General features: G+C 35.1%; 1 protein-coding gene, 1 long non-coding RNA gene and 2 pseudogenes across 2 annotated transcripts; 1 reads left to right on the forward strand and 3 right to left on the reverse strand.

Annotated features, from left to right (window-relative positions):
• Positions 1–2,221: 2,221 nt before the first annotated feature.
• LOC120215620 lies at positions 2,222–3,147 on the reverse strand (annotated as a pseudogene).
• An 11,119-nt stretch (positions 3,148–14,266) lies between these two features.
• LOC120215598 lies at positions 14,267–16,753 on the reverse strand (annotated as a pseudogene).
• Positions 16,754–18,531: 1,778 nt separating this feature from the next.
• LOC120215624 lies at positions 18,532–19,686 on the forward strand. The gene is made up of 2 exons (XR_005524976.1): positions 18,532–18,700; positions 19,367–19,686. It is a non-coding gene; the product is annotated as an uncharacterized LOC120215624 (long non-coding RNA).
• Positions 19,687–22,705: 3,019 nt separating this feature from the next.
• Positions 22,706–23,640, reverse strand: LOC120215608 (GATA transcription factor 2-like). The gene is made up of 2 exons (XM_039213252.1): positions 23,388–23,640; positions 22,706–23,302 (listed from the first exon to the last, which is right to left on the reverse strand). The coding sequence occupies exons 1-2, from the start codon at positions 23,589–23,591 to the stop codon at positions 22,796–22,798; spliced, it is 711 nt and encodes a 236-aa protein (XP_039069183.1). The 5' UTR covers positions 23,592–23,640; the 3' UTR covers positions 22,706–22,795.
• Between the last annotated feature and the right edge of the window lie 491 nt (positions 23,641–24,131).

The following is a 24,131-nucleotide window of genomic DNA, read 5'->3' on the forward strand; positions in this document are numbered from 1 at the left end:
AATTGTATTTGATTAGGTTCAAAAAATGTATAATATAATTTATTTGGTGGAGATGAAGGTCTAAAGACTGATACTTTCTATGTATTCTTGTTTCTAGTATTAAAGTTCACAAATCACACTCCTCTATGCTTAGTTATTTTCGTTTAATGTTTTCCACATAAAATTTTGATATCTTTTTTTATTTTATAATAGTTTTGTATAGTACAATATAATAATTAATATAGGTAGAACCGTGCATAGAGTTTTAAGAGGATTTGGAAGGGAACGCTAATACTATTCGTGCGGCCGAGGGTTTCAGTCTGTATAATCAATCAGTGGATCGTCATTTGTTGCTTTGGTTCAAAGCCAACGAGTTATAGTCAATCAAGTAGTGATAGTGATTTAGCAAAGAGGGCTCTTGGTTAGTTCAGGCCAAGCTGTCTACTAATCAACTGCATTTTGTGCTCAACATCATCACTTCCGTGCTTGGGATTGGGACCATTTCACAATGATTTTAATGTAAAATGTATGGATTTGATGATATATTAGGTTAATGAAAGCCACCCACCATTTCATTTGATGTGAATGTGGTCAACTAGCCATTGAATTTCTTCCTTATTATCATTGTTAAAAGAGAAGAGAAATTGCTTAACTCGACGGACCTCAAAGATCCAGTGTTGTTTTGGGCTCTTCACCCCACTAATGAAGCAAAGGGCCTAAGTATCATTATTCCATAACTCAACATACATTGTCTTTACCAATTAAAATGGCCCAATCCCAAAATCCTTTATAGATTCGAATCAATCAATCTTTATATGGTTGATAATACAATAATAAATATTAAATCATATTTTTTTTTTTTCTTAATAGAAAAATTAAACATTTCTAAGTTTAAAACACTTCAATTTCTTCAAGTTATCTATTTTTTGTATATTAGTTTTGATTTATGTCGCTTCCTTCTATTTTTAAAAAATCTAAGTTTTAATTTAAAATTAACTTAAACGCTAAATAAGAAAAATAACATGAACTAAAATCATTTTAAATTCAATCAATCCGATTAAAATTAACCTGGCCTGTGCATACTATATTAGAAAACAAAAGAAATATATTTGAATTGCAAAGTGGCACCGTAGTTGCCCTTACAAGACAAAATACGAACAATAATTGGCGACGTTAGGTCGTCGGTGGGTGGGGCAGCCACATCTTCAGGAATCAAACATTTTCGACATGTTCCCAGAGCAAGTAGGCAGATATATCCATGCGATTAGATTATGACACACTGAACATAAAATCAAATTAATTAATGCTGATTTACACCGATTAATCATTCTCCATTTAAAATATGAAGCAGAAACAGAGAAGATGCCTTTGCTTTGTTTCCTCTTTCCTTGTCTTCTGTTGGTAATACATTGCAATCGCACTTTGATGCAAATCAGCAAATACCACATATTCTTTTTTATAAAAGGAATTGCTTCAAATAAAGAGAACACGTTTGATCAAATTAATGCTAAATCATCAATTCCAACTCACTGGCCTTCAATTCTTCTTCAACATATAAAAAAACCGGTTGGTTAGGATGGCTGGACAGTAAGATCAAAGTTAAATTAGACTTCAACAACATTAAAATTACGTTAAATGTTGATGTTATTTTACTTTATCGTGTCATCGTCGTCATTGTGTCGAGTCATCAAAAAATATTTGAAAAAAATAATTTACCATATCATCAATTTTGATACTTATTAGTAATGTTATATAATTAGTTTGGACATAAGACATGTACCATATCAGTACTTATGTACGCATGAAACTGTTATATCGGTATTTTGGATATATAAGATTTGTTATTGACTATTAATTAACTAATAATTTTTATTTAACTATGGTCTTTTCGACATAAAATGAATGTTTCAAAAAAAACTAAAATAAGTATTCAACCAAGCATTTTATAAAGTGTGTAATTGAATAATATATTGCTTTTTGTACTTGTGCTAATATACAATTTGTATATGATATTAACACTTGTGCTGGATCAAAATTTAAATATGTAAAAACTTTAAAAACTCATGGTGTTTGTGGTTAGCGGGGAAGGCTCCGGAGAAATTGGCCTTGAGCAGTAGTAAATACTAATCAAAATTTAAAGTCAAGTTGTAATCTTGTACTGGTTAACCCTGAAATATACATTAATCAAACTTGAAACCAATTTATACATAACTCTATCTAACTCTAAACAAACCGCCGAATATATTTACACATAAAATCTTTATTTTTTTCCAATGTATAAATTATAACATACCCCCATTGCAAATGCAAAATAGGGAGGATGAAAATTCCCAGATTTAATGATGGTAAAATTACAACAAAATGCGAGCAATGTGATTGTAACTTCTTTCTTGAATCTGTTTCGATTTAATTTCTTCAGCACATCTTAGAGTCTTCTCGATGTGGTATCCTCCTCCGATGCTTACTTCCCTTTCTAAATGACTGCAATAGCTATCGAACACACTTACATTCACATGTAATTTGAAACTCATCATGAACAAAAATTCAACCTCCAAATGATTCAATTCATTTGTGGTCAATCCTCCAACTCGTGCAAAGTAAAGTTTCTGTAATTCCTGGGGGAAAAACAGTTGAATAAGAACCCAAATCACATGTTTTCAGGTGAAAAATTAAAGTTGGTCAGGTGATACTACTCACATGTCTTCAACATACTTGGAAGCGACCATGATCGTTGTGATGAGAAGTCTGTGTACATTTCTCGCATTGATTCGAAACCCAGGATTCGCCTGGCAAAACCGATCGATATAAACGTAGGCCACGACGTAAACCGACGGTCCGGCTTTGGTGTAGCGGAAGATTCTCTCAAGGTAAGATTGAATCGTCATGTCGGGTGTCTCGTGGCAATCGAAAACCCTGCTCTTCGATGCCCATCGACAGTTCTTGGCAATCCTCTCGTTTCTCGCCATTGTTCTCTCTATGAGCGAAGCGAGAACCGATATCACCAGTGGGATGTTGGCATCGTTCTGATAGGAATAACAGTACAGATCCGATCGAAGCTTTCTGGGAGAGATTATAAGTGAAGATGCAGCCATTGATTAAAGTTAAAAAGTACCGGGAATAAGCTTGGAATCTGTGGAGAGAGAGAGAGAGAGAGAAATGACTGGAAAAAGACTTTGGGTGATACAAAAAAATGGGAGGTCTAATGAGGATTTTATAATGGGAATGCTTCCTCCATGTAAAGCCAAAGTACAGAAACCAGCTAAGCTTTTCAACAATAAAAAAATCCACTCACTTTCTCTGCATATCTAAACCAACAGTTTAGATTGGTCGCCGACAATGAGTTGAAGAGCAAGAATGGGGAAATGAAGGAAAAGTCCCAAGTAGCCTCTCCGGTTTGGTTTGGACCATAGATCAAATATATATATTAAACACAAATAAATTAATTAATTTTCAAATGAAATTTGAATGAACCAAAAGACTAGACGGCATTATTGCAGTTATAGAAGTACTTGCATCAAAAAGACTCGAGTCGACCATCAGGTACACGTGCAGTAAGCTAGTATTTGGTATTTGACTTGATAAAATCTTGGTTTTCTACCCGTTGTTATACCACGCGGGATTTTCTTCTTTTCAATGACTTGCAGCGCTAACCGTGCCGGCAAGTATTTACTGTGGATCTTGCCCAGCCTCACTTGGGTTTTTGGTTCTTTTCTCCAAGTTGCGTTTCGTATTTTGCTTGTACCCTAAAGCACACCGACACTATATGCAACTCTTTTACATTCATGTATTGTGGCTTGATGTGATGATCAAAATCTCCCTCCTTGGGTTATTATGTGGGACCGCATTGTCGTAGTTCACTTATTATTTTCTCGGTATATCACCGGTGATCGATATTATTACCGATCTAACATCAGTCAGATTATATTTTTTGATCTAACACCTTTAGTAGAAAAGCGCGTCCCCTGCATCGCGCTATATGTTGATTTGGCGTCACGTGGGTATAGTGTACCCCTGTCCCGCGATATAGGGTGATCTGGCGCCACGTGGGTATAGCTCGCCCCCTGATCCACGCTATACCTGAATATCTGACACGTGGGGTATAGCGCGGTGCAGGGGGCGCGCTATACCCCTAATTCACGTCACATCCTCCCTATAAATACCTTCATCCTCAATCACTTTTATCACACAAAATTCTCTCAAATTCTCTAAATTTCTCTCAAATACTCTCTTTTTTTTACTATTATATTTTTACTTTATTTAATATTTTACTAATATAATTCTTTTGCAGATATATAATGGAAGGCAGTCTATTCGTTCGGATGGAAATCGTATATATCTACACTTTGCTGATACGGTAACATTTTAACATTTTAATTTAATTTAAATTATTAGTAATATTTAGTTGATTTATTTAATGCATGATTATTAAATTAATAATTAAATATCTCGACACTTTGCTGATACGGTAACATTTTAACATTTTAATTTAATTTAAATTATTAGTAATAATTAGTTGATTCATTTAATGCATGATTATTAGATTAAGAATTAATTTTTGTAATTATTTATTTTTAGGAGAAGGACCGTGTATTAGATCTTTTTATTAGGAATCTTAAGTTAGTGATACCCAGTCGTGTCTTGCTATATTTAGTAGAGGCTGGATTCAATTACATAGGTAGATATCAGGGTCACTGTAAGATAGATCCAGACCTGATTTCTGCCTTAGTAGAGTGGAGGCCGGAGACCCACACATTCCATCTTCGTGCGAAGAGTGCACGATCACGCTTGAAGATGTTTCTATGCACCTGGGGCTTTCGGTGGATGGAGATGTGATATCGGGGATAGCTTCGGTTCATGGACTACTTTGTGTCGGGATAGTCTAGGACGTGTCCCAGAAAATTTTATCGGAGGTAGATACCGTTAAATTGGTTAGATGCCAATTTTCGGGAGTTGAGCGCAGACGCCTCTGAGGATGAGGTTAAGATGTATGCACGGGCATTCATACTGCAGCTGATAGGAGGGTTGCTGATGCTGGACAAATCGCGTAACCTAGTTCACTGCATGTGGTTGCGACATCTTAGCGACTTTCGTCTCGTCGGATTATTCAGTTGGGGCTCGGTAGTTTTGGCTTTGCTGTACATGGAGATGTGTGGAGCCACTGACTACAGACGTAATGTTATCGGCGGATGTCTCCTGCTGCTACAGTCTTGGGCATGGTATCGATTGCCCTTTTTATGTCCCGTTGTGAAGAACTCATTCGTATTTCCACTACTTCTGAGGTAATTATAAAACTTATTTTGTATATTAATAATTTTATACAGCGTATAACAAATTTTTTTCCTTGAATAGGTGGTCTACTGATAGGAAAAATCATCAGGAGCTACCTGATGATTTAGGAAAAATTATGGTGCTAATCGATCAGAAGGCTGGCACATAGGTATGAATTTTAATGTTTAAAAATCGATTTTAGATTATAGTTATATAATTAGATTATTATTTTGATAAAAAATATATATTATTTATTTTAGTTTGAATGGGTGCCATATTCTACTAATGATGTGAGGGCGGTGATCCCACCTGAGTTGAGGGGTCCATCAGATGTTTGGATAGCGATGGTCCCTCTGATCTGTTATGCGACCGTCGAGTGGCACTCAACTGATCGCGTGCTCCGACAGTTTGGTTGTTTTCAACCAATTCCGGAAGCATCTCGCAATATGGACGAGTTGCATAGCTTAGATAGACACGGCAAGACAGATACAGATTGGCTGGTGAGGCATCATAGGTGGGTCGTGTTATGGGAGGATCGACATCGGCGCATTCCCCCGTAGAGAGCCTATTTTTGATGACCTCTTTATGTATGCTGAGGATTATTATGAGTGGTTCAACAGTAACGGGAAACCGTTTCTACTACCCGAGGATGCACGAGGGCAGACCTTTCCACGACGTCGACAGTGACGTTCACCGACACAGCACCATCGTCCCCCGACTCGTGGACGGAGAGCAGGTGCTTCCGGTTCATCCTCAGCTGCACCAGCATGACCTTTCCAGCAGCCATATATGATGTCGCAGCCATATATGATGCCGCTATCGCCTTTCCATTACCAGATGCCGCCGCCGCCTTTACTTGGTTTTATGACCACGCCACTGCCACCGTCACAGATGACCCCTCCTGGAGGCTATTATGGGTCTATGTTTGTAGATTCGAATTAGGGTTCATATGCTAGATATTTAGCGGGTTCATCCTTATCACCCATGGCCTCAGCACAGACACCTCTTATACAGTTTTCACACTCAGCGATGTATGGGTTTTCCCAATTTTCCCAGTTTTTGCATGCCGGTGGGATAGTCAGTCATACACCTCCAGAGTCTTTATTCTATGGAGGTGCTTCATCGTCATCAGCTCCTCATCAACCTGATGTACCTGCTCAGGACGAAGACGATGACGATGGTGACGACGACGATGACGATGACAGCGAGGAGTCAGAACCAGTGATACGAAGAAATCCTCCTCGAGACCGATAGCCACCGCCATGCGGAACACATTCGCGGCGCAGGCATCGATATATTTTTTTATTTGTATTTACTTTATTTTGTTTAATTGTAATTTTTTATTATTTCTCATTTAATACTTACTTTATTTTGTTAAATTTGTTGGACTCTTTTTAAATATATTTTAGTTAATTTTGTTTATTACCATTTAATATCAATTATTGTAATTTGGTTATCATTTACCATTTAATTCTTATTGTAAGTTTGTTGTATTTAAATATCAAATTGTTATTAGTTTGATAAAATTTAATAATAGTGTTCGTTTTTTTAATCTTCATCAGCGATTATCGAATGACATTAACTTGAAGTAAATGCAAATTAAAATACAATAATTATTATTTGATAAACAAATACATCATTTCCTCATCAATTGTTACTTGATGACAACAGAAGTGGACATGTTTTTCTAGTGTGTCCTGGGTTTCTACAATGACCACATCTTCTGTCTTGTCTAGATCTTTCTCGAATATCCATATCACAATGAATTCGATTGGATTTTAGACGACCACGCTCCCTCAATAAACTCGGATTTGGTACAATCGGAAACCAATCTTGAACCTCATCAGGGTCTTTTCATTACCTATGGGGGGAAACTCAAATTCGTATACCTTAAAAACTTCAGATAGTAGGTATACAGGATCCACAAAATGATTATAGTCTTGACGTGTATGCGAGCAAGCTGCTATCAAATGAGAGCATGGATACTTGAGAGCTTGAAAAAACCCGCAGTCGCACGCTCTGTCCCTTATATTTACTCTTAACGACACAGCTTTAATCCCTTTAATCCATTTGATGCAACAATTTTTTTCTGTAGATCTGCAACTAATCTAGGGTGATAGACATGACCGCCTTGCATCCAGGTTTGAGCTTGTCCCCCGAGCTTCGCAAAAAACGCCCCCAAACGAAAATGTGTAGTTTTTACCAAAGTCGCTACAGGTAAGTGACGTGCACCCTTTAAGGTTGAATTGATTGTCTCACCCAAGTTGGTCGTCATGTGTCCATATCGATATCCACCATCATATGCGTTCGTCCACATTTCTTTATCGATGAGGCTGATGTAATCGTATCCTTTCTCGTTCTTCGCTCGCAAATCTTGAAGCATTGATTCAAACGTTCGAGGAAGTAGTTCGTAACCTGATCAAAAAATGTATAACTTACTAACTTGCTTTCTTTACAAAATTAAAATGATCAAAAAAAGTATAACTTATTAACTTGCTTTCACTTACCCATGCGTACAATTAATTGACGCTCATCATTCTTCTTGTACCTTCCATGATAGTTCGCAGCAATGTGTCGGAGACAATACCTATGTTGGACAAAGGGTGGTTGCCACATTGGACCCAAAGACTCCATTGCTGCTTTGATCCCAGTTCCGCGATCTGAAATGACACAAATTTTTTCCCTCGTAATAACATGTGCACGTAAATTTCGGAGAAAAAAAGGCCAAGAATATGTATCTTCTCCTTCGACAAGAGCAAAAGCAACTGGAAGAATGTTGCGATTTCCATCTTGGACAACTGCCAATAATAAAACTTGCTTGTATTTTCCATACAAGAAAGTCCCGTCGATCTGGACCACAGGCTTGCAGTATTTGGCAGTATTAACGCACTGTGGGTAACTCCAAAAAACCCGGTAGAATTGGCATCGATCGCGAAGAACTCGATCATTATGGTATGCATAGGAGGTTTCGAAGTCCACAATTGTCCCAAGATTCAACGTCCGCACCAGCCTAAACCAACCTGGAAGTTCGTTGTAAGATGCATCTCATTCGCCATGAAGTTTGACAATGGCATTTTGTTTTGCCAACCAAGCTTTTTTATAGGAGATGGTGTACCCATACTGCGATTGTATAGCTGAAATCAACACTGCAACAGCTATATGAGAGCTTGCTTTTACCATGGGCATGATGGCTTGGCATATCACTTCAGAGTCCAAGTTCGGATGATCCCTCCAGCACAACATGTGTGAGGACCGTTGTATACTGTTAGTTCCCATATGTTGTTTTTCCTCTTCATTTTCGATATGCGAACCATCCAATTGCATCCGTTTTTACGTCGGGCACAATAGCATACATATTTTTCGGTCGTCGATCGGTTGACTTTGGACTGAACAGAATTACGGATATTGTAATTTTTGATAGCCATCATCGCTTCTTCTTTACTTGAAAACTCCATGCCTAAAGATAACTCACCATTATTTATTAATGAGTAATATCCATAGTCACCGAGATGAGGCATATCCGCAAATTCTGGCCCGTACATTGCACCATAATCAGCTTCATACATGTGTGCAGGAGGGTCAGTTTGTGCCATATTTCCTGGAACTTCATCATCATCGGAGTTGAATTGCGGTGATTCTGGGTGAATGAATAGTCCAGTCTCAGCATCATCCGCACCAGGCTCACGAAGCAGTTCTTCTGGTGGAGATGATGGTTCCTCCATGCTCTCCACATTTAGGTCGAAGAACCTACTATTTGCACGCCTTCCCCTTGAACTGGAAGGCATATCGACATTGAGATCGAAAAAACTCACAGTCGAATGCCTCTCCCTGGAGCTTGAAGCCATCGTGTCAAATAGAAACTGCACAGATGGTTGCGTCGATAACATCTCCATATGGTCAAAGAAATTTGCAGATGAATGCCTTCCCCTTGAACTGGACGCGGTGTTACCATACGGATTGTTCGTGGACCCACCTCGGTACATATCGTAAGGAGTTGCGGATGAATGTCTCCCCATTATGACATTAAAATCATTAACATTATTGTAGTCGGGCTGTCAACTTGATCAACTTGTTCAGCCAGTTCATAGTGTGAGCTTAAAGATTGACCCCGAACAGCACGCACTTGAACAAAATGTGCATACATCTCAATAGCGGCGTCTGAATAATTACTTTGAGCTTCAACCATCATTTGAACATCATCATTGTTCGAAAGTTCGAACGCTGTATAAGTTAATGGCAACAATGATGTTGGAAATCTGTACTACAACGACGACATTCTTCTGTTACTTCCAACATGAATCTTCCTCGAAATCTTCGTTATTAGCTGCTCAAGAGTTATGTTTCTCTTGAATGATATTTTAACACGCTCATTTGATACGAAAACAACGCCGGTTTCATCTTCTCGAATTTTACCATCATAATAAACAATAGCTGAAAGTCGCGCCATTCTTTGAGTTTAAAAGTGCGGCAATATTATATCTGCAAAAAAAATAACTTAAACAAACTTGATTAAATAAATTATATATGAACGAAAATATAACACAATAAATTTTTTACACATCAACGTAAATAATTTAAATAATATAATTTTATATTATTACCTGCACCGCAAAACTATTTCGACATATGCTCCCCTTTTCAATTTTACAAACATAAAAATTAATTGAAAATAATTAATATAATATTTTTTCAAATAATAATAATAAACAATAAGTATAATTAAAAAATTATAACAAAATTACCTTATAACGAAAAATCGCACGAACTTCTAAATTAAATTTGAGAAGACTGCGAGAATTATTACTCGTTGACGGAATTGTTGTATTAATTTATAAGAGATGAGAGATGCGAGGAGATGTGAGCCGGAGGAGTGTACTTATAAGCATATAAGGCGCGGTACCTGCACCGCGGTATATGATAAAAGATATAGCGCGGATCAGGAAACGCGTTAAATATAATTTTGGTACGGCGTATAGCGCACCCCCTGATCCGCGCTATACCCCTACGTGGTGTATAGCGCGGATCAGGGGGCGCGCTATACCCACGTGGCGCCAAATCAGTATATAACGCGGTGCAGGGGGCGTGCTTTTCTGCTAAGGGTGTTAGATCAGAAAATATAGTCTGACCGGTGTTAGATCGGTAATAATACCGATCACCGGTGATATACCGGAAAAATAGCCTAGTTCACTACCTCGACAGAAGAAGGGAAAAAGACAAGTGTCCGTGTAACTTTAGGAACACCTAGTTACACAATATAAAAAGCTCATCGTATATACTATACTTCATTCGCAAGTACATCAAATCTTTATAAATAAAAACTCTTTGATAATTTTAGAAGAATATTTTCGAATATAAAGGTTTTTAAAGTTTTATATTTATTGAAAAGTTGTCACCTCTTGATATAATCTTTAACATGTTCACGTGATCTATCAAAATTAAAATCAATTAACAACTTATCATGTCTATTGAACTTGCCAACCTATGGATAGTTATAATGATTTCGCGTCTGACAACAACGTTAAAGATCATTATAAATCTATAAAATTTCACAACCTATATAGGAAAAAAAGGGATTGGAATCACATTCATCAATTTATTCTCCTATCCTAAATGGAGATTAGAGATTTTAATTTCGGTCAATCGTTGCTTAACCATCTAATGTAATTTTTTACTCAAATAAAAAGAAATAAATTAATTACCATTCGTTATAAACTCTTTGTTTCATCAATATATAAAGAAAGTTTATTTTGTAGTAATAGTAGTCGCAGCAAATAGGAAGTTCTAACACATACCAAGATTGCTTACATGTTAGTGCCGATCATTATTCCAAAAGTACATGTATATAAAGAAAGTTTATTTTGTAATACAAGTGGCCAATGGTTACGAGTAAACACTGCTGTTTAGATTTTGAGAATCAGATCAGAAGCCTGAAGAAAGTAGAAAAATAACGAAATGAAGATCTGGTGGAGCAATGTGGGTCAAGTGGGTCTTCTCAGTTCACATTGAGATGACAAATCGTGGGTACTCTACGTATCGTTCTTGGCATGATAAGAAGCAACAACCTGTTTGTAAATATTAAATACTTCCAAGGGATTTTGGTCCACGACACAAATATCTAACCAAATTTTGTGGCTTACAATAAATATTTAACTTCAACCAAGCATAATAATGTTTGAAAATGATTTGGACCGCCATAATCTTTGAAATCCCATCCTTGTTTTCGCCTCAAAAGTTGTTCAACTAATCTTTTCTCGACAAGGATACGAGAAAGTTGTTTTTTGAGCTTGTATTAATACAGATCATATTTTCCTAATGGCACGTATAGTTCCCTGAAGGTGAAAGCCCGTATGAAATTTGTTCGAACCGGGCCAAAACAATTTAGTTTGCTAGGCCTAATCTGACCCACAAGGCTACAATGACTCGACTCAACACTAGCCCGATGGGTATCAAACTTTTTGATTGGTTGAGTTGATTTTTTAATTTAACCGACAATTTTTAATAAGTATAGTGATAAAAATTATCTATAACGTTTTGATTAATTACTTATTTTAGTTTTTATTATTGTGTATAAAGCATTTTATCCTCCAACATATTATTTTGAGGAAAAAAGATTTCTCCATGGATGAAAACCGATAGTTAACGAATTGACACATTTTAATATATGATTTTTTTCTTAAAATTTGATTTTAAGAGTCAAATGTTTCAGAAAATAAAACATTGGAGCCACAATGTTAAAAAAATATATAAAAATAAATGTTTAATCAAACATTATGAATATTTTTCAGCATTATACATTTTAATATATGATTTTTTTCTTAAAATTTGACACTCTATTTTTAAAATTTTCATTTTTACCCATATAAATTATATATATATATATAATATAATATAATATAAAGAAAAAAACACCTCTTCAGAAATGTTTTCACGCTCTTTAAAAAAGAAATTGACCCTATATTTTTAAAAAGTATTTAACACTAAAAGATTTAAAATTTAATTTTTCCAGTTAAAAAAATTTTCATATAATTTTTAAATTTGACACTCTATTTTTTTTCTTGTTCCGCCCCTACATAAAATACCTAATTGATATTCATAATGTCTCTTGGGTAAATCCAAATCCCTCTCTTTCTGTTTTTTTTTCTTTTTTTCTTTGTGTTATTTCACTTTTAGTTTTTTTTCTCTGTTTAATTATTTTTTCTCATATAGAAATGTTGGATGATTTTATTTGGTTTATTATGCACTCAATGATTTTAAGAGAATTGTCCGATTTATATAATAGTTTATTCCTATTTTGTAGGTTACTCATAAATTTTAAATATTTTCTCTTTATTCAATAAAATTAATTATTCAGATCTATTAACTGACTGAATAATTAAATATATTATGTTATCTCAACTTATGTGAATTCAAACCCTAATGTTTATATTGAGAATATAAAAGCATCTTCATTCGTCCTAAAACAAAATAAAATAAAAACCATTACTATTAATTCAAGAAATCATATACTTATATATTATAAATCTAATATATTTAAATTAAATAAGATATACATATTATATAATTGATTTGATTTTAAATTTTAGTAACGGACAACTTATCCAATTTATCATAACTACCAAATTTAAGTTAATCGGCAAATACAAGAATCAAGTGACATCGGTAGTAAAGAAATTGTTATTATTCTTTGAGATATTAGGTTCGAGCACTATAAATTTCAAGAGTATGAAGGATTAATCAATAATTAAAATTATTTGAACATATGCGCATTATATTATCCAATTAATAAATAAAAAAAACTTAACCGACAATGATTTACTCGAATGTGGTGAGTAAATAAAGTATAATTGATTTATGGTCGCCTTAAGAAGTTTGGGTGGGGAAGAGAGAAAAATCTGAAAACGATGCTTATGGTGATCTCGTACTCCAAGCGTTCCAGTCTACAATCACACAATCTTATATATGCTTTAGACATAATATGGCTACCTGTCGCATTCACGTCAATGATGTTTATAACTGCTGAATCTAATATCTTTTGGGGTCCCTTCGTTGAAAATTAGTAGCCCGAGTTATCCATCTTTTTTTTTCTCGCAAATAATGGGGGGGGGGGGAGAACTAATGCAAAGCGGTCCCGTTATTGGGAAGGCTAAACTTATCATAAATCCATCGTAGTAAGAAATTGTTATTATTCTGAGGTATTAGGTTCGAGCACTATAAATTTCAAGAGTATGAACGATTAATATCAAATAATTAAAAGTTTTTTGAACATACGCGCATCGTAATTATCCAACTAAATAAAATAAAATAAAAAACTTAACCGACAATGATTTACTCGAATGAGGTGAGTAAATAAAGTATAAGTGATTTATGGTCGTCGTTAAGAAGTTTGGGTGGGGAAGAGAGAAAAATCTGGAAACGGATGCTTATGGTGATCTCGTACTCCAAGCGTTCCAGTCTAAAATCACACAATCTTATATATGCTTTAGACATAATATGGCTACCTGTCGCATTAACGTCAATGATGTTTATAACTGCTGAATCTAATATCTTTTGGGGTCTCTCGTTGAAAATGAGTAGCCCAAGTTATCCATCTCTTTTTTTTTTAATTTTCGCAAATGGGAAAAAACTAATGCAAAGCGGTCCCATTATTAATTATCCTGATTTTTGAAGCCGGGAAGGCTAAACTTATCATAAGATCATATATATATAGGCTGCAAAGTATCCAAAAGGCCAAAGTTAATGGAGAAATTTGTGTGGTGATTCCTCAATTCAACTTGACAAATGAGTATCCAATCATTTACATGTTTTATCTTTTTGTGAACACTACACGTTACGATGCCTGGAAAAGTAGACAAAAAATAAAGATGTTGATTGATTACCAACCGTTCAATTACAGTACAGGTCGACTATACCCAGTGATCTAGTTTAGGGTTCAGTTTTACTTGGAAAGTCATCAATGATGAGAACGCCTTATATATCTCGCAACTATTATATTTTGTTATTACATTGCAGATTATTGATATTGAAAATACAAATTCAAAGAGAAATAATTTGAAGCAATCAAACTAATTTACCAGTCACACGCTTGTATCAAGAAATAAATAACTACATCAACTGGTTTGTACCGAATCCGGATCCAAAACAATGCCAAAGTTTAAGAGTTCAAACCCAAGTTTTTGTACGTAGCCAAAGTAATGGTTTGAAGCTTAGCTCTTAAAGCCAGACGCCGGTGGTTGTTGCCTTTGCTGATACATGGCGGCCAGCCGGCTGTAAGCATCCATGTTCATCGGCTGCACCAAACAGGCGATACATTCATAATCTGTGGGGCATATGATGTTTTTTAAAATGATAGAAAACAAATGGTACCTGTGATTGGTACGCCAAGAACAAGGAAAGAGGGTCCGGCATTGCAGCAGAGGCAGCTTGTTGTAACCTTTCACCGGAGCCGTCCCAGGAAGTCATATTCATGAAAGGATTAGGAATAACGGGAGAGATGCCCGCGATGTTGGGATGGACGATACCGTTCATATCCATAACACCCATCCCCATCCCCATCGCCGGAGCCATCATCGACATTTGGAGTTGCTGTTGCATTGCCATCGGTAACATCATTGGTGGTGGTATGTTCATCCTGTTCATCATGTGAACTTGTGCTTGCAGTTGTTTCAGATAGTCAATAACTTCGTCTAGCATCGAAGCTTTGTCGGTCTGTAATAAACACAAAAACAATAATATATATGTATGTATGTAACTGATCTATAAAGTATGGATACCTCAAGGACCAAATAAAGGAATCTCATAACTTTACGTCTAATCTCATATATGCCATGCGTCTACAATTAAAAGCTGGTAAGAATAAAGACATGCATGAAAGAGAATCTTAAGTGGATTGTTATTAAAGAAAATCTGGACGACGACACAAAAAAAGTTTGTCCTAGGTGAGTGGATGAAGTTGTTTCTCAGTTTTTAGTAAAACTAACTCTAAATCGGAACAGACGAAAACAAAGAAGAAAGCATCTTTTACTATTTTATTCAACGAAATTTGCAGTGATTTTTAGACATTAATTACCTTCGTACGTTACAATACTGACATAGCTTAGATAAAAAAATCGTACCTTGCTAGAATGGGAACCAGCTTCTGTAAGTCTTCATCCTTTGGTTTATCTTATCTCTTCTTTTCTGGAAATTAAACAACTTAATTAATACTTCTTTCTTGTAAAATTAATGTTAAAAAAGGTTCAGAATAAAACTCAAGGTGGAGAAAGCATACACGTTCAGACTGGTTATGGATGGCAGCAGCTCTGCTTCTTTTTTTGAAACTGAAGATTTCCCAGTTTCCTTCTTGTCCTCCTCCATTCTCTCCCTCTTTAACATAACCAGAATAAGAATGACAAACAAATGTATATACATATAGTTTCAGGATGAAATAATAATTAGATGGAAGAACTTTACTTGGGGTGTACTGTGACAAACAGAGTCGTGATCATCGGCGGTGGTGGTGGTGGCTCTGGTATTGGGTTTTGTAGAGCTTGTGTTTTCCGGAGAACCAAGGGAAGCAGAAGTAAAGCCCACGCCCAAATCTTTCTCATACGTATCGAAAGTAACGTATTGGCTATCTCTCCCGAACGTGGCACTGGCGCTTGCGCTTTGTTCCTTTCCGCTCCACTCCGGTGTTACAGGAACACGCCCCGTTGCCTCCCGTGAGCGTTTCCCGGAGACGAAGACTTCATTATCTCGTGCACCGGTCGGCACGCTACAGGATCCCACCCTAGTAGAGCATCCCCCCAACCGAGATCCTCCGACTCCAGGTGTCTTGTTATCCTCCTCCGACCTTTTCGAGCAAGGAACCAAAGCATCCGCCGCAGAACGGCGTTGGTCTAAACAGGGTACAATTTCATCCCCTCGCCGTGAAGAGAAACCTTAAGATACGGAACACGAGTGGCCTGGTTCACTATGGACTCCAAAGTGCCATTAGCCCGTGGTTTATCCCAAGTATTGTACTTGGAAAGAGCGTTGGAAATCAAGGGCTTAGCCGGCACACGTGCCGGACCTAAACCATGCATGGCTAGTTGGCCATTTTCCCATGTTAATTCCGCTACTTCATAGTCCGGCCTGCAAAGTAAACCACAAACATCAAATCAAACAACAAAACTCACTAAATTCAGTAAATCACAGATTCAGTCGAGACTAGTTTCAGTGCTTACATGCGTACATCGGCGGCGGTGGAGTTTGAGTTAGTGCGGAGGGAGTGGCGTGCGGTGGCATGATTATCGTCCAGATCCCAACTGGGAACACACTGATTCATTTCAAGAAACTATATCCTTTTTTTTTCTGGAACTAATTGCTGTGTTTGGTTTTGACGTTCACAAATTTCATGGTTCGTAAAAGGATGTAGTCATAAAGACAAAGTGGTAATGGAAAATTAGTAATGGGGTTCCCTAGCTTTTATTATAATGGAGATAAGAATTATCACAATCACTTGAAGAGCGAGAAAGATTCTGGTCCATATATATATTATATATATCGTGAAAAGGGAAGTGATGCTTGAAATAACCAAATTAAATATGAAATGATGAGATTTGTTTTAGCTTCTGCCTTTTGATCATGAAATAAAATCTTAATGTTTAGCTAGGAAGAAAATAAAGGTGAGGTGTAAATGAATTAGGTTTCAAAGAATATGGTAGTATTTGTGTTTATTTGCTTATTGTTAAAGTTTTTATGTTCAAATTATGTTCGTTTTAAATTTTAATATCATGTTCGTTTGTTTATGTTTTAAGGTATTCTTAATTCGTTTAATGTTTGTAAATATATTCGTTTAGTGTTAACAAAAAAAAAACCGTTTAAACAATGGAGGACACATTCATTTATATGTTTGTCAAGATTTGTGTCAAAATCCATTTATATGTTCAAAATATTCGAAAAAATGATGACACTGCGTCATTAGTCTTAAGTTTCCAAGGTTTTAGAATTTGAATTCTAAAGTTTATCTCGTGTTCAATTTAGTCCATACCTTCACCAATATTAAAATTTAAAAAATAAAGAGAGGGAGAATTAGATAAATGAATCGATAAATGAGCTTGTTCATGCATATAAACGAACCAAACATATTTGTTAGTATTCGTTAATTATTAAATAAATATAAAAAATTTTATTTATACTCTTTATTTAATTTAATAAAATAATGATTCATAAATAGTTGATTGAACACTATATTTACTTACACCCAATCTAATTATGGTGGGGCACCTGATGGGTTGCTCAAGTGAGAAATGAGGCTGGTTCTATTAATTATATTTTCCGACGACATTACCTGCACAATGTCTTCAGCAAGTTGCAGTGCAATAGAATGGACATTTCAGTTTCCATGGTCCAAACTCCAGACAATAATAATCATGGTAGGTTACAATTAACCCCAATAAGAGAATAAGAATTGAATATTACAATAAAAAGGGACCCCTCCTTTATTTTCTGTGACGACGACTCCTCAGAATCTTTTGCTTCACCACTTTCAACTATGGATTGATTTCATGCAGTATTCTTTTTATTAAATGTCAACATCTTTTCAGCATTAATCCAAATATGTATGAACTACTTATTAAACCACAAATTATCAGGGAATTGGTGTCCTTGAACTTACAGTCTAAAGATATTATAATGTTATGATATTAATCTAATTAAGATTTAATTATTTAATTTCAGAGTTAATTGCATGAGATATTTTTAAATTATGATTTAAATTATAAATTGCTTTAATTTTTGAAATATTTTTAATTAATATTTAAACAATCAATATCATTTTAAACATGCCATTACGTTAGTTTAAAAAACTATTTGAGTATTAAATATCAACTTAGATATGTTGTCAAAATTTAAAGTACGTGTATCAAATTTTAAACATGATATATCATTATATGAATAACTTGGATAAGATATATTAAATAAATAACCATATTAAATTTTTATGACATGGTAAATTTAAATTATCCTTGAAATATGTATACACGTTTAAAATTTGATTTATGAATTTTAAATATTTTCCGCTTTAGATTTGAGTTGATAATTAATGTTTAAATAATTTGGTATATTAATAGGAGATGTTTGAATGATATTGATAATTTGAAGAACAATTTAAAACATCTCAAAGTTAAAAGACTAATATAAAATTTAAGTCATAGTTTGAGGATATATAATGTAATTTACTCTAACGAGTAATGATTATATATTCCAATATTAATATATCCGAACTGGGCCAACTTAAACCCCAAAGAGCCTAATGCGTAGAGACCAGTTTGATTGTATTCTGTTTGGGTCTCAAAATGGATGACGTGGCAACAACTGATTGGTAAATGCTACTTGGAAGGGCGCATCGGTAATATCCAAACGAAAGTATATGATATAGTCAAAGATATTATAAAGCTCTCCGCCAAATCACGATCTGATTCCCGAGTCGACTCAGGTGAGTTTTGATCCTCCTTCCCTTTTACCTTCCATTAGATCTTTAATGGATTCGTTTGTTAATGCGATGTCTTATCTTTTGCTTTGTCTCCGATTCGATACGAATAGGATTAGATCGATTCTCTGGGTTGCTTGAATTTAGATATGCTTTTTCAGATCTCTTTATGCTACTTCGCTTTGATCTGTTGCTTCTTGAAATTCGTTACCTATGATGGTTTATGTAGTATTTAGCTCTTGCGCGAACACTTTTAATGAATTAGATTGTAATTTGCTCGATCCTTAAAATTGTGTATCGGAATCCTGTTGTTTAATTAAAATTATTTGATTTGGCTCCGAGAATAAAGTTTTAGTACAAATTTTTCGTTTATTATTATATATATATTGTATAGGTTAGAAAAATTCATAGGGGAGCTTTGAGAACTTTGGGCAATTTAGCGATCTCTCTGGAACTTGTTCCCTTCTGCCATTATTTCCTTGTAGTTATATGTAATTTCGATCAGAATTTTTTATGGCATTCACCTTGTAAGACATGTAATATAGCGCAATATTGCATGGCATAGTCACTAATTCTTCACCGATGCTCTTATCAAGAAGTGTATAATAATTGCTCAATGTGTTATATAGTATTGAAAATTTTAAGTTTGTGAAGTTTGGTGGTGGTTAACAGAGAAGGCAACCGGAACAGCTCCCAAGAGGAAATGAGGCGGCAGCACCAGCCTACGCAGGAGGAGAACAACAAGCGGTGGGGGAGCCTCAGGTGGGGCGCGGGGACTAGCTTCAGTTTTACACAGATGATGCTCCGGACTCAAGATCCCTGAGCATCGGTTCATTTCTTTTGTTGCAATTCTCCATGTTATGGGCAAGGTATATTTTTTTGCTAAGGATTAGGAAGCCTTTAAGTAGCAACACTTTTCACAGTTGTGCTTTGCAGTTTTCCTTGTTACTGGATTTGATTTATTCTATCAGCCCGACTTTTCTTAATTACGGTCTAAGGATACCTTTATTTCAAATTAAACTGTGATGATCTTCGATCAAAATCTGGAGTATGCTGATGTAGGTAGCATCATTCAAGACTAATGGTGATTGGTGTGACTTGTGAGGGTTCCTGGCAAAGCCAGGTATTGTAGCTGAACCTTTTTTTTTGGATAATTTGAAATTTATACCCAAGAGCAAACAATTACAAATCAGTGTTCAAAGAACATCAGGACAAAGTACATACAAAAGAATCAAAATTAAACTATGTCCCAAGGTTGCAAAGATGTGTATTAACACTATCAACACTATTAAGAAGTCTACCACTAAGTTGGGATCCAACAATGTCCTTGATGGCTTTAAGAAGATCAGGTGCATTTCTGGATCTGTTGGAACAGACACTTGTTTTTTCTTCCCAAATAATATAAATCAAAGCATTAAGAGCAGTCTTCATAATGGCAGTAAATAAAGATTTTCCTTTCCAAGTAGAGGAAGCCCACGTGATAAAGATTTCCCAAGAGCAAGCTCTCTAAATTAAAGGCCAGAAAGGAGGAAGATAGAATCCATAAGAAATCAGCCATAGGACAGTGAAGGAATAAATGGTCTCTACTTAGAAAACAGAATGGAGAAAGCCTCGGGCCTTAATTTGAAGATTTCTTAGACTCCAGCTGGCAGAAGGCGAATTTCAGCATTCCATAAATTGTTTCTTTAAGGAACAAATTGGAATATAACTTGAAATCTGTATCCAAAGATGACACAAACCGTGATGAGATTTAAATATAATTACTGCAACAAATTTAGAATGACTCAATAGCACAAATTATCCAAATCACTTTACTTTTATAGAACGGATTTGGCTATACAATCCCCATAATGGTCATAATAAGTTAATAACATCGGTTGTATTTGCAATTACGGTATATATAATGCAACTAAAAATAAAATCATAATCGTAAGTTAAATCCAAGAACTAACAACCCCGGTCCATCACTAACGACACCCGTCATAAAACAACACTTTCGCATAAAAGCCCCACCACCTCCTTCGCCGCCATCAGCAGCAGCACCACTGTCCACTTTTGTATCGGTGGTAATAAAAGTTTACCTATATGCAGGCACGTTACTTGTATATTTCCATTGCGTCAACTTTATTTTGTTGAGTTCACTCTAAGGCATTTGAATTCTATGTTAAAACCCTTTTTCAGGAGAGAGGATATTTGCATAAGCGGCGGTGCTCACGTGGAAAGTCACTCCTCACACTTAAACATCACCCATTCTCTCTCCTAACTTTCAAACCACCGTTAAAGTACGCAACCAATGGGTAGTTGAACTTTTGAAAACTTCACTCCTCGTCCCAACCAACATTTAATTATTTTTTAGGATAAAATATACTCTAAATTATTTAATAAATGATTTTTTAAATACTACACAAAGGATAAATATACTCTAAATTATTTAATAAATGATTTTAAAATACTACACAAAAAGTAATTCAAATAAAATAATATTATAAATTGGTCACTTCATTTTCAAAAATTAAATAGATATTTATTTGACAAATATACTATTTTCAATATCTAAAATTTATATTTTATTAGTTTTATCTTAATTTAAAATATTTAATAAAGTAGTCAATTATACTTAATATTTTATCTATTTATTTTTTATACTATCAAATCGTAGTTAATATTAATTGATAATATGAGTCTATCGAATCAAAATAGTAATTTGACAAATAAACTTATCATAATCATCAATAACAATAAAGAAGTAATATACTATCTTTCAGAGAATGATAAAAACTAAAATTAATATAATATATATATAGAAAAAAAAAAAGATAATTTATTAAACACTTCTGAATTTTATAATTAAATAGATAGATAATAAATTTTAAGAATTAAATTGTATTACATTAGATCATCATATATTTGTAACAATATATTAATTTATAACATATTTATAATTTTTTTTAAAATATATATTTGTTGTTATAAAATATGAGAAATAACCTCAGTGACCGAAAATGTCTTATAATATACGATTTTAACCAATTTTTTTTTTGGATTTGTCAAAATGACCAACAAAATCGCAACGCGAACTCTAATTTTTCAACTCAGTTTCCAAATTCGCAACGCGAATATCCAGATTCGCAACACGATTTTAAAAAATATGTTGTGATAGTTAAAATATGATTGCGATAAAATAAGTTAAAATATTTGCGAGAATTTTGAAGTTTGAAACGTGTTGTTGCGATAGTGAAAAATGTGTTGCGATAGTGAAAAATCCAAAAGTTTACATTTTAACTATTCTAAATTCACGTGAAGTTTGAAACAATAAAGAATGTGTTGCGATAGTATAAAAGATTCTCAAGCTATTTGTAAGATCTTAGTTTGAAACAATAAAGAATATGTTACGATAGTGTAAAAGATTCCCAATTGTTTACAATACTCAATCTCACATAGTATTGAAAATACTATTGAGAATGAGTATTTAAGGCTTGAATTTTTCATTTTCTTGTTAAGTGGAAGAGAACAAGGGGGATTCTCGTGCACCACCGCCGTCATCGTCGGGTCCGTCTCGTGGTCTTGATTGTGGTAATACATATCTTCGACACGTCCGCGCGGATACTATATTTTTAGAAAAAATTCTTAAGAAATCGCAACGAATTTGGACTAACGTAAATTTAAAAAATTGTGTTGCGATTATGTATTACATATTCGCATTGTGATTTTCTAAAATCGTAATAACACGATTCTATATTATCGCGTTGCGAATCTGAAAATTGATTTGTGATACTGAAGATCGCATTATGATTTAAAGATCGCATTGCGATTTTGTTGGTCATTTTAAAAAATCAAAAAAAATTTGATCAAAATCGTATATTATAAGACATTTTCGGTTCACCAAAATAATTTTCTCTTAAAATATAATTAAGTTACCTTTGATGTATTTAAATCTATTTTTATAATCATATAAAAATAGAAAATAAATAAAATAGGTCATAAAGAGAAACGAAGAAGCGACACGTTTGATGATGATGATGATGAAGATTGCCAAAAGGGTCCAAAATAGTACACTCTCGTTGAACGGACTTACAGTAACAAGACTAAGATTTTAGCACGTCAGCACACCTCAAAGTCGTGCTGTTGTTGCTGGTGGAGGTGGCGGTGGTGTTCATGCTCTTGCTGCTGTCCCGACAGCTCCTTCTGCCTGCGCAGCTCCAACACCTTCCGGTGCGAGTTCGAGTGCTGTGTTAGCACGAATGTCGGGCTTGCAGCGGGTCGATACTCGGGCACGAGACGACCCGACTTATACCGAACCCCACAAGCGTTGCACAACGACTTCGGCCCTAATGGTCCCGTCCTCCACTGCGGCGTCTTGTCCGACGCGCAGTGTGTACATCGCCGAACACCTGTTTCCGCCGCAACCGGAGATGCTTGACGCTGGATTTCCCTTTTCGTCTTCGAGGTTGTTGGCGCCGCTCTGGAACGCTTGCTCCAAGCTTTGCTAGAAAACGACGAGTGGTCATTTCTAGGGTCAATGGTTCCGGCGAGCGAGTTCGAGGGAAAGTCGCTGAAAGAATCATCTACGAACTGCGACAACCACTTCAGCTCAGCCACATCATCAGTCTGCAAAACAACAACAACTAATTAACCTCAACCACGCAGATAAAAAGAAACAGAAAAGAACAGAAAAAAAAAGTGAAGTTATTACGGGAAGGCAAAGGTCGTGGGGGAAGTCGTTGTTGGAGAAAGAGGAATGAAATGCGGCAGAGGAAGAGGAGGCGAAGCTGAAAGTGGTTTCAGAAGCAGGTTTGTTTGTGGAAGTAGAAGCAGATGAAAACAGCTCTTCGTTGGACAAATCCAAAAGATCATCGATGGGAAACACTTCCGGAGTTGAAACCCCGTACATGTCCATCTTCTCTCTCCCCTTCTCTCTCTTATTTCTTCCCCCAGTTTTCCTTTGAAAGGAACGAACCAGAGAAAAGAGACAGGAATAGAGGGAAGGAAAAATCAAGGACGATGAGGGGAATGATTTATAGATAGGAAGAGGAGACAGAGCAACGTGCAAGGACTGAGCGATGGCTTTTTTTATGGCACAAAAACACCAAAACGTTTCACATTTTTGTTTAACTCGAAATATAACGTATTAAAAATTTGAGGAAATTATTATTATAACTCTATAAGAAATTTATTGAATTTTCGTAAGTAAATATATCTGAAAATTTTTACCTTCTTAACCGAATTTTCAAAGGTTTATTGGAAACTTTTAAAATTAAGTTATGACAGTGATTAAAGAAATAATAATTATTTTTAGAGGTGTTAATTTCTATCGAACACAAACGATTATAGAATTTGTATGTTCAATATCAAATTGTTAAGAATTTACAGTACATATTGTCACTTATAATTACTTTATATTAATAAAAATAAAACAAAAACATCATACCATCCATAA

This window comes from Hibiscus syriacus, unplaced genomic scaffold (genome assembly GCF_006381635.1).
Source record: "Hibiscus syriacus cultivar Baekdansim isolate YM2019G1 unplaced genomic scaffold, ASM638163v2 tig00000764_pilon, whole genome shotgun sequence".
NCBI lineage: Eukaryota > Viridiplantae > Streptophyta > Magnoliopsida > Malvales > Malvaceae > Hibiscus > Hibiscus syriacus.

What these genes read in the sequence shown, in the direction of transcription:
- LOC120215608 (XM_039213252.1), bottom strand. Translation starts at nt 23,591, where the DNA reads ATGGACATGTACGGGGTTTCAACTCCGGAAGTGTTTCCCATCGATGAT. An exon ending in CCCACGACCTTTGCCTTCCC is followed by an intron (nt 23,303 to 23,387) that starts GTAATAACTTCA and finishes GTTGTTTTGCAG; the next exon opens with ACTGATGATGTGGCTGAGCT.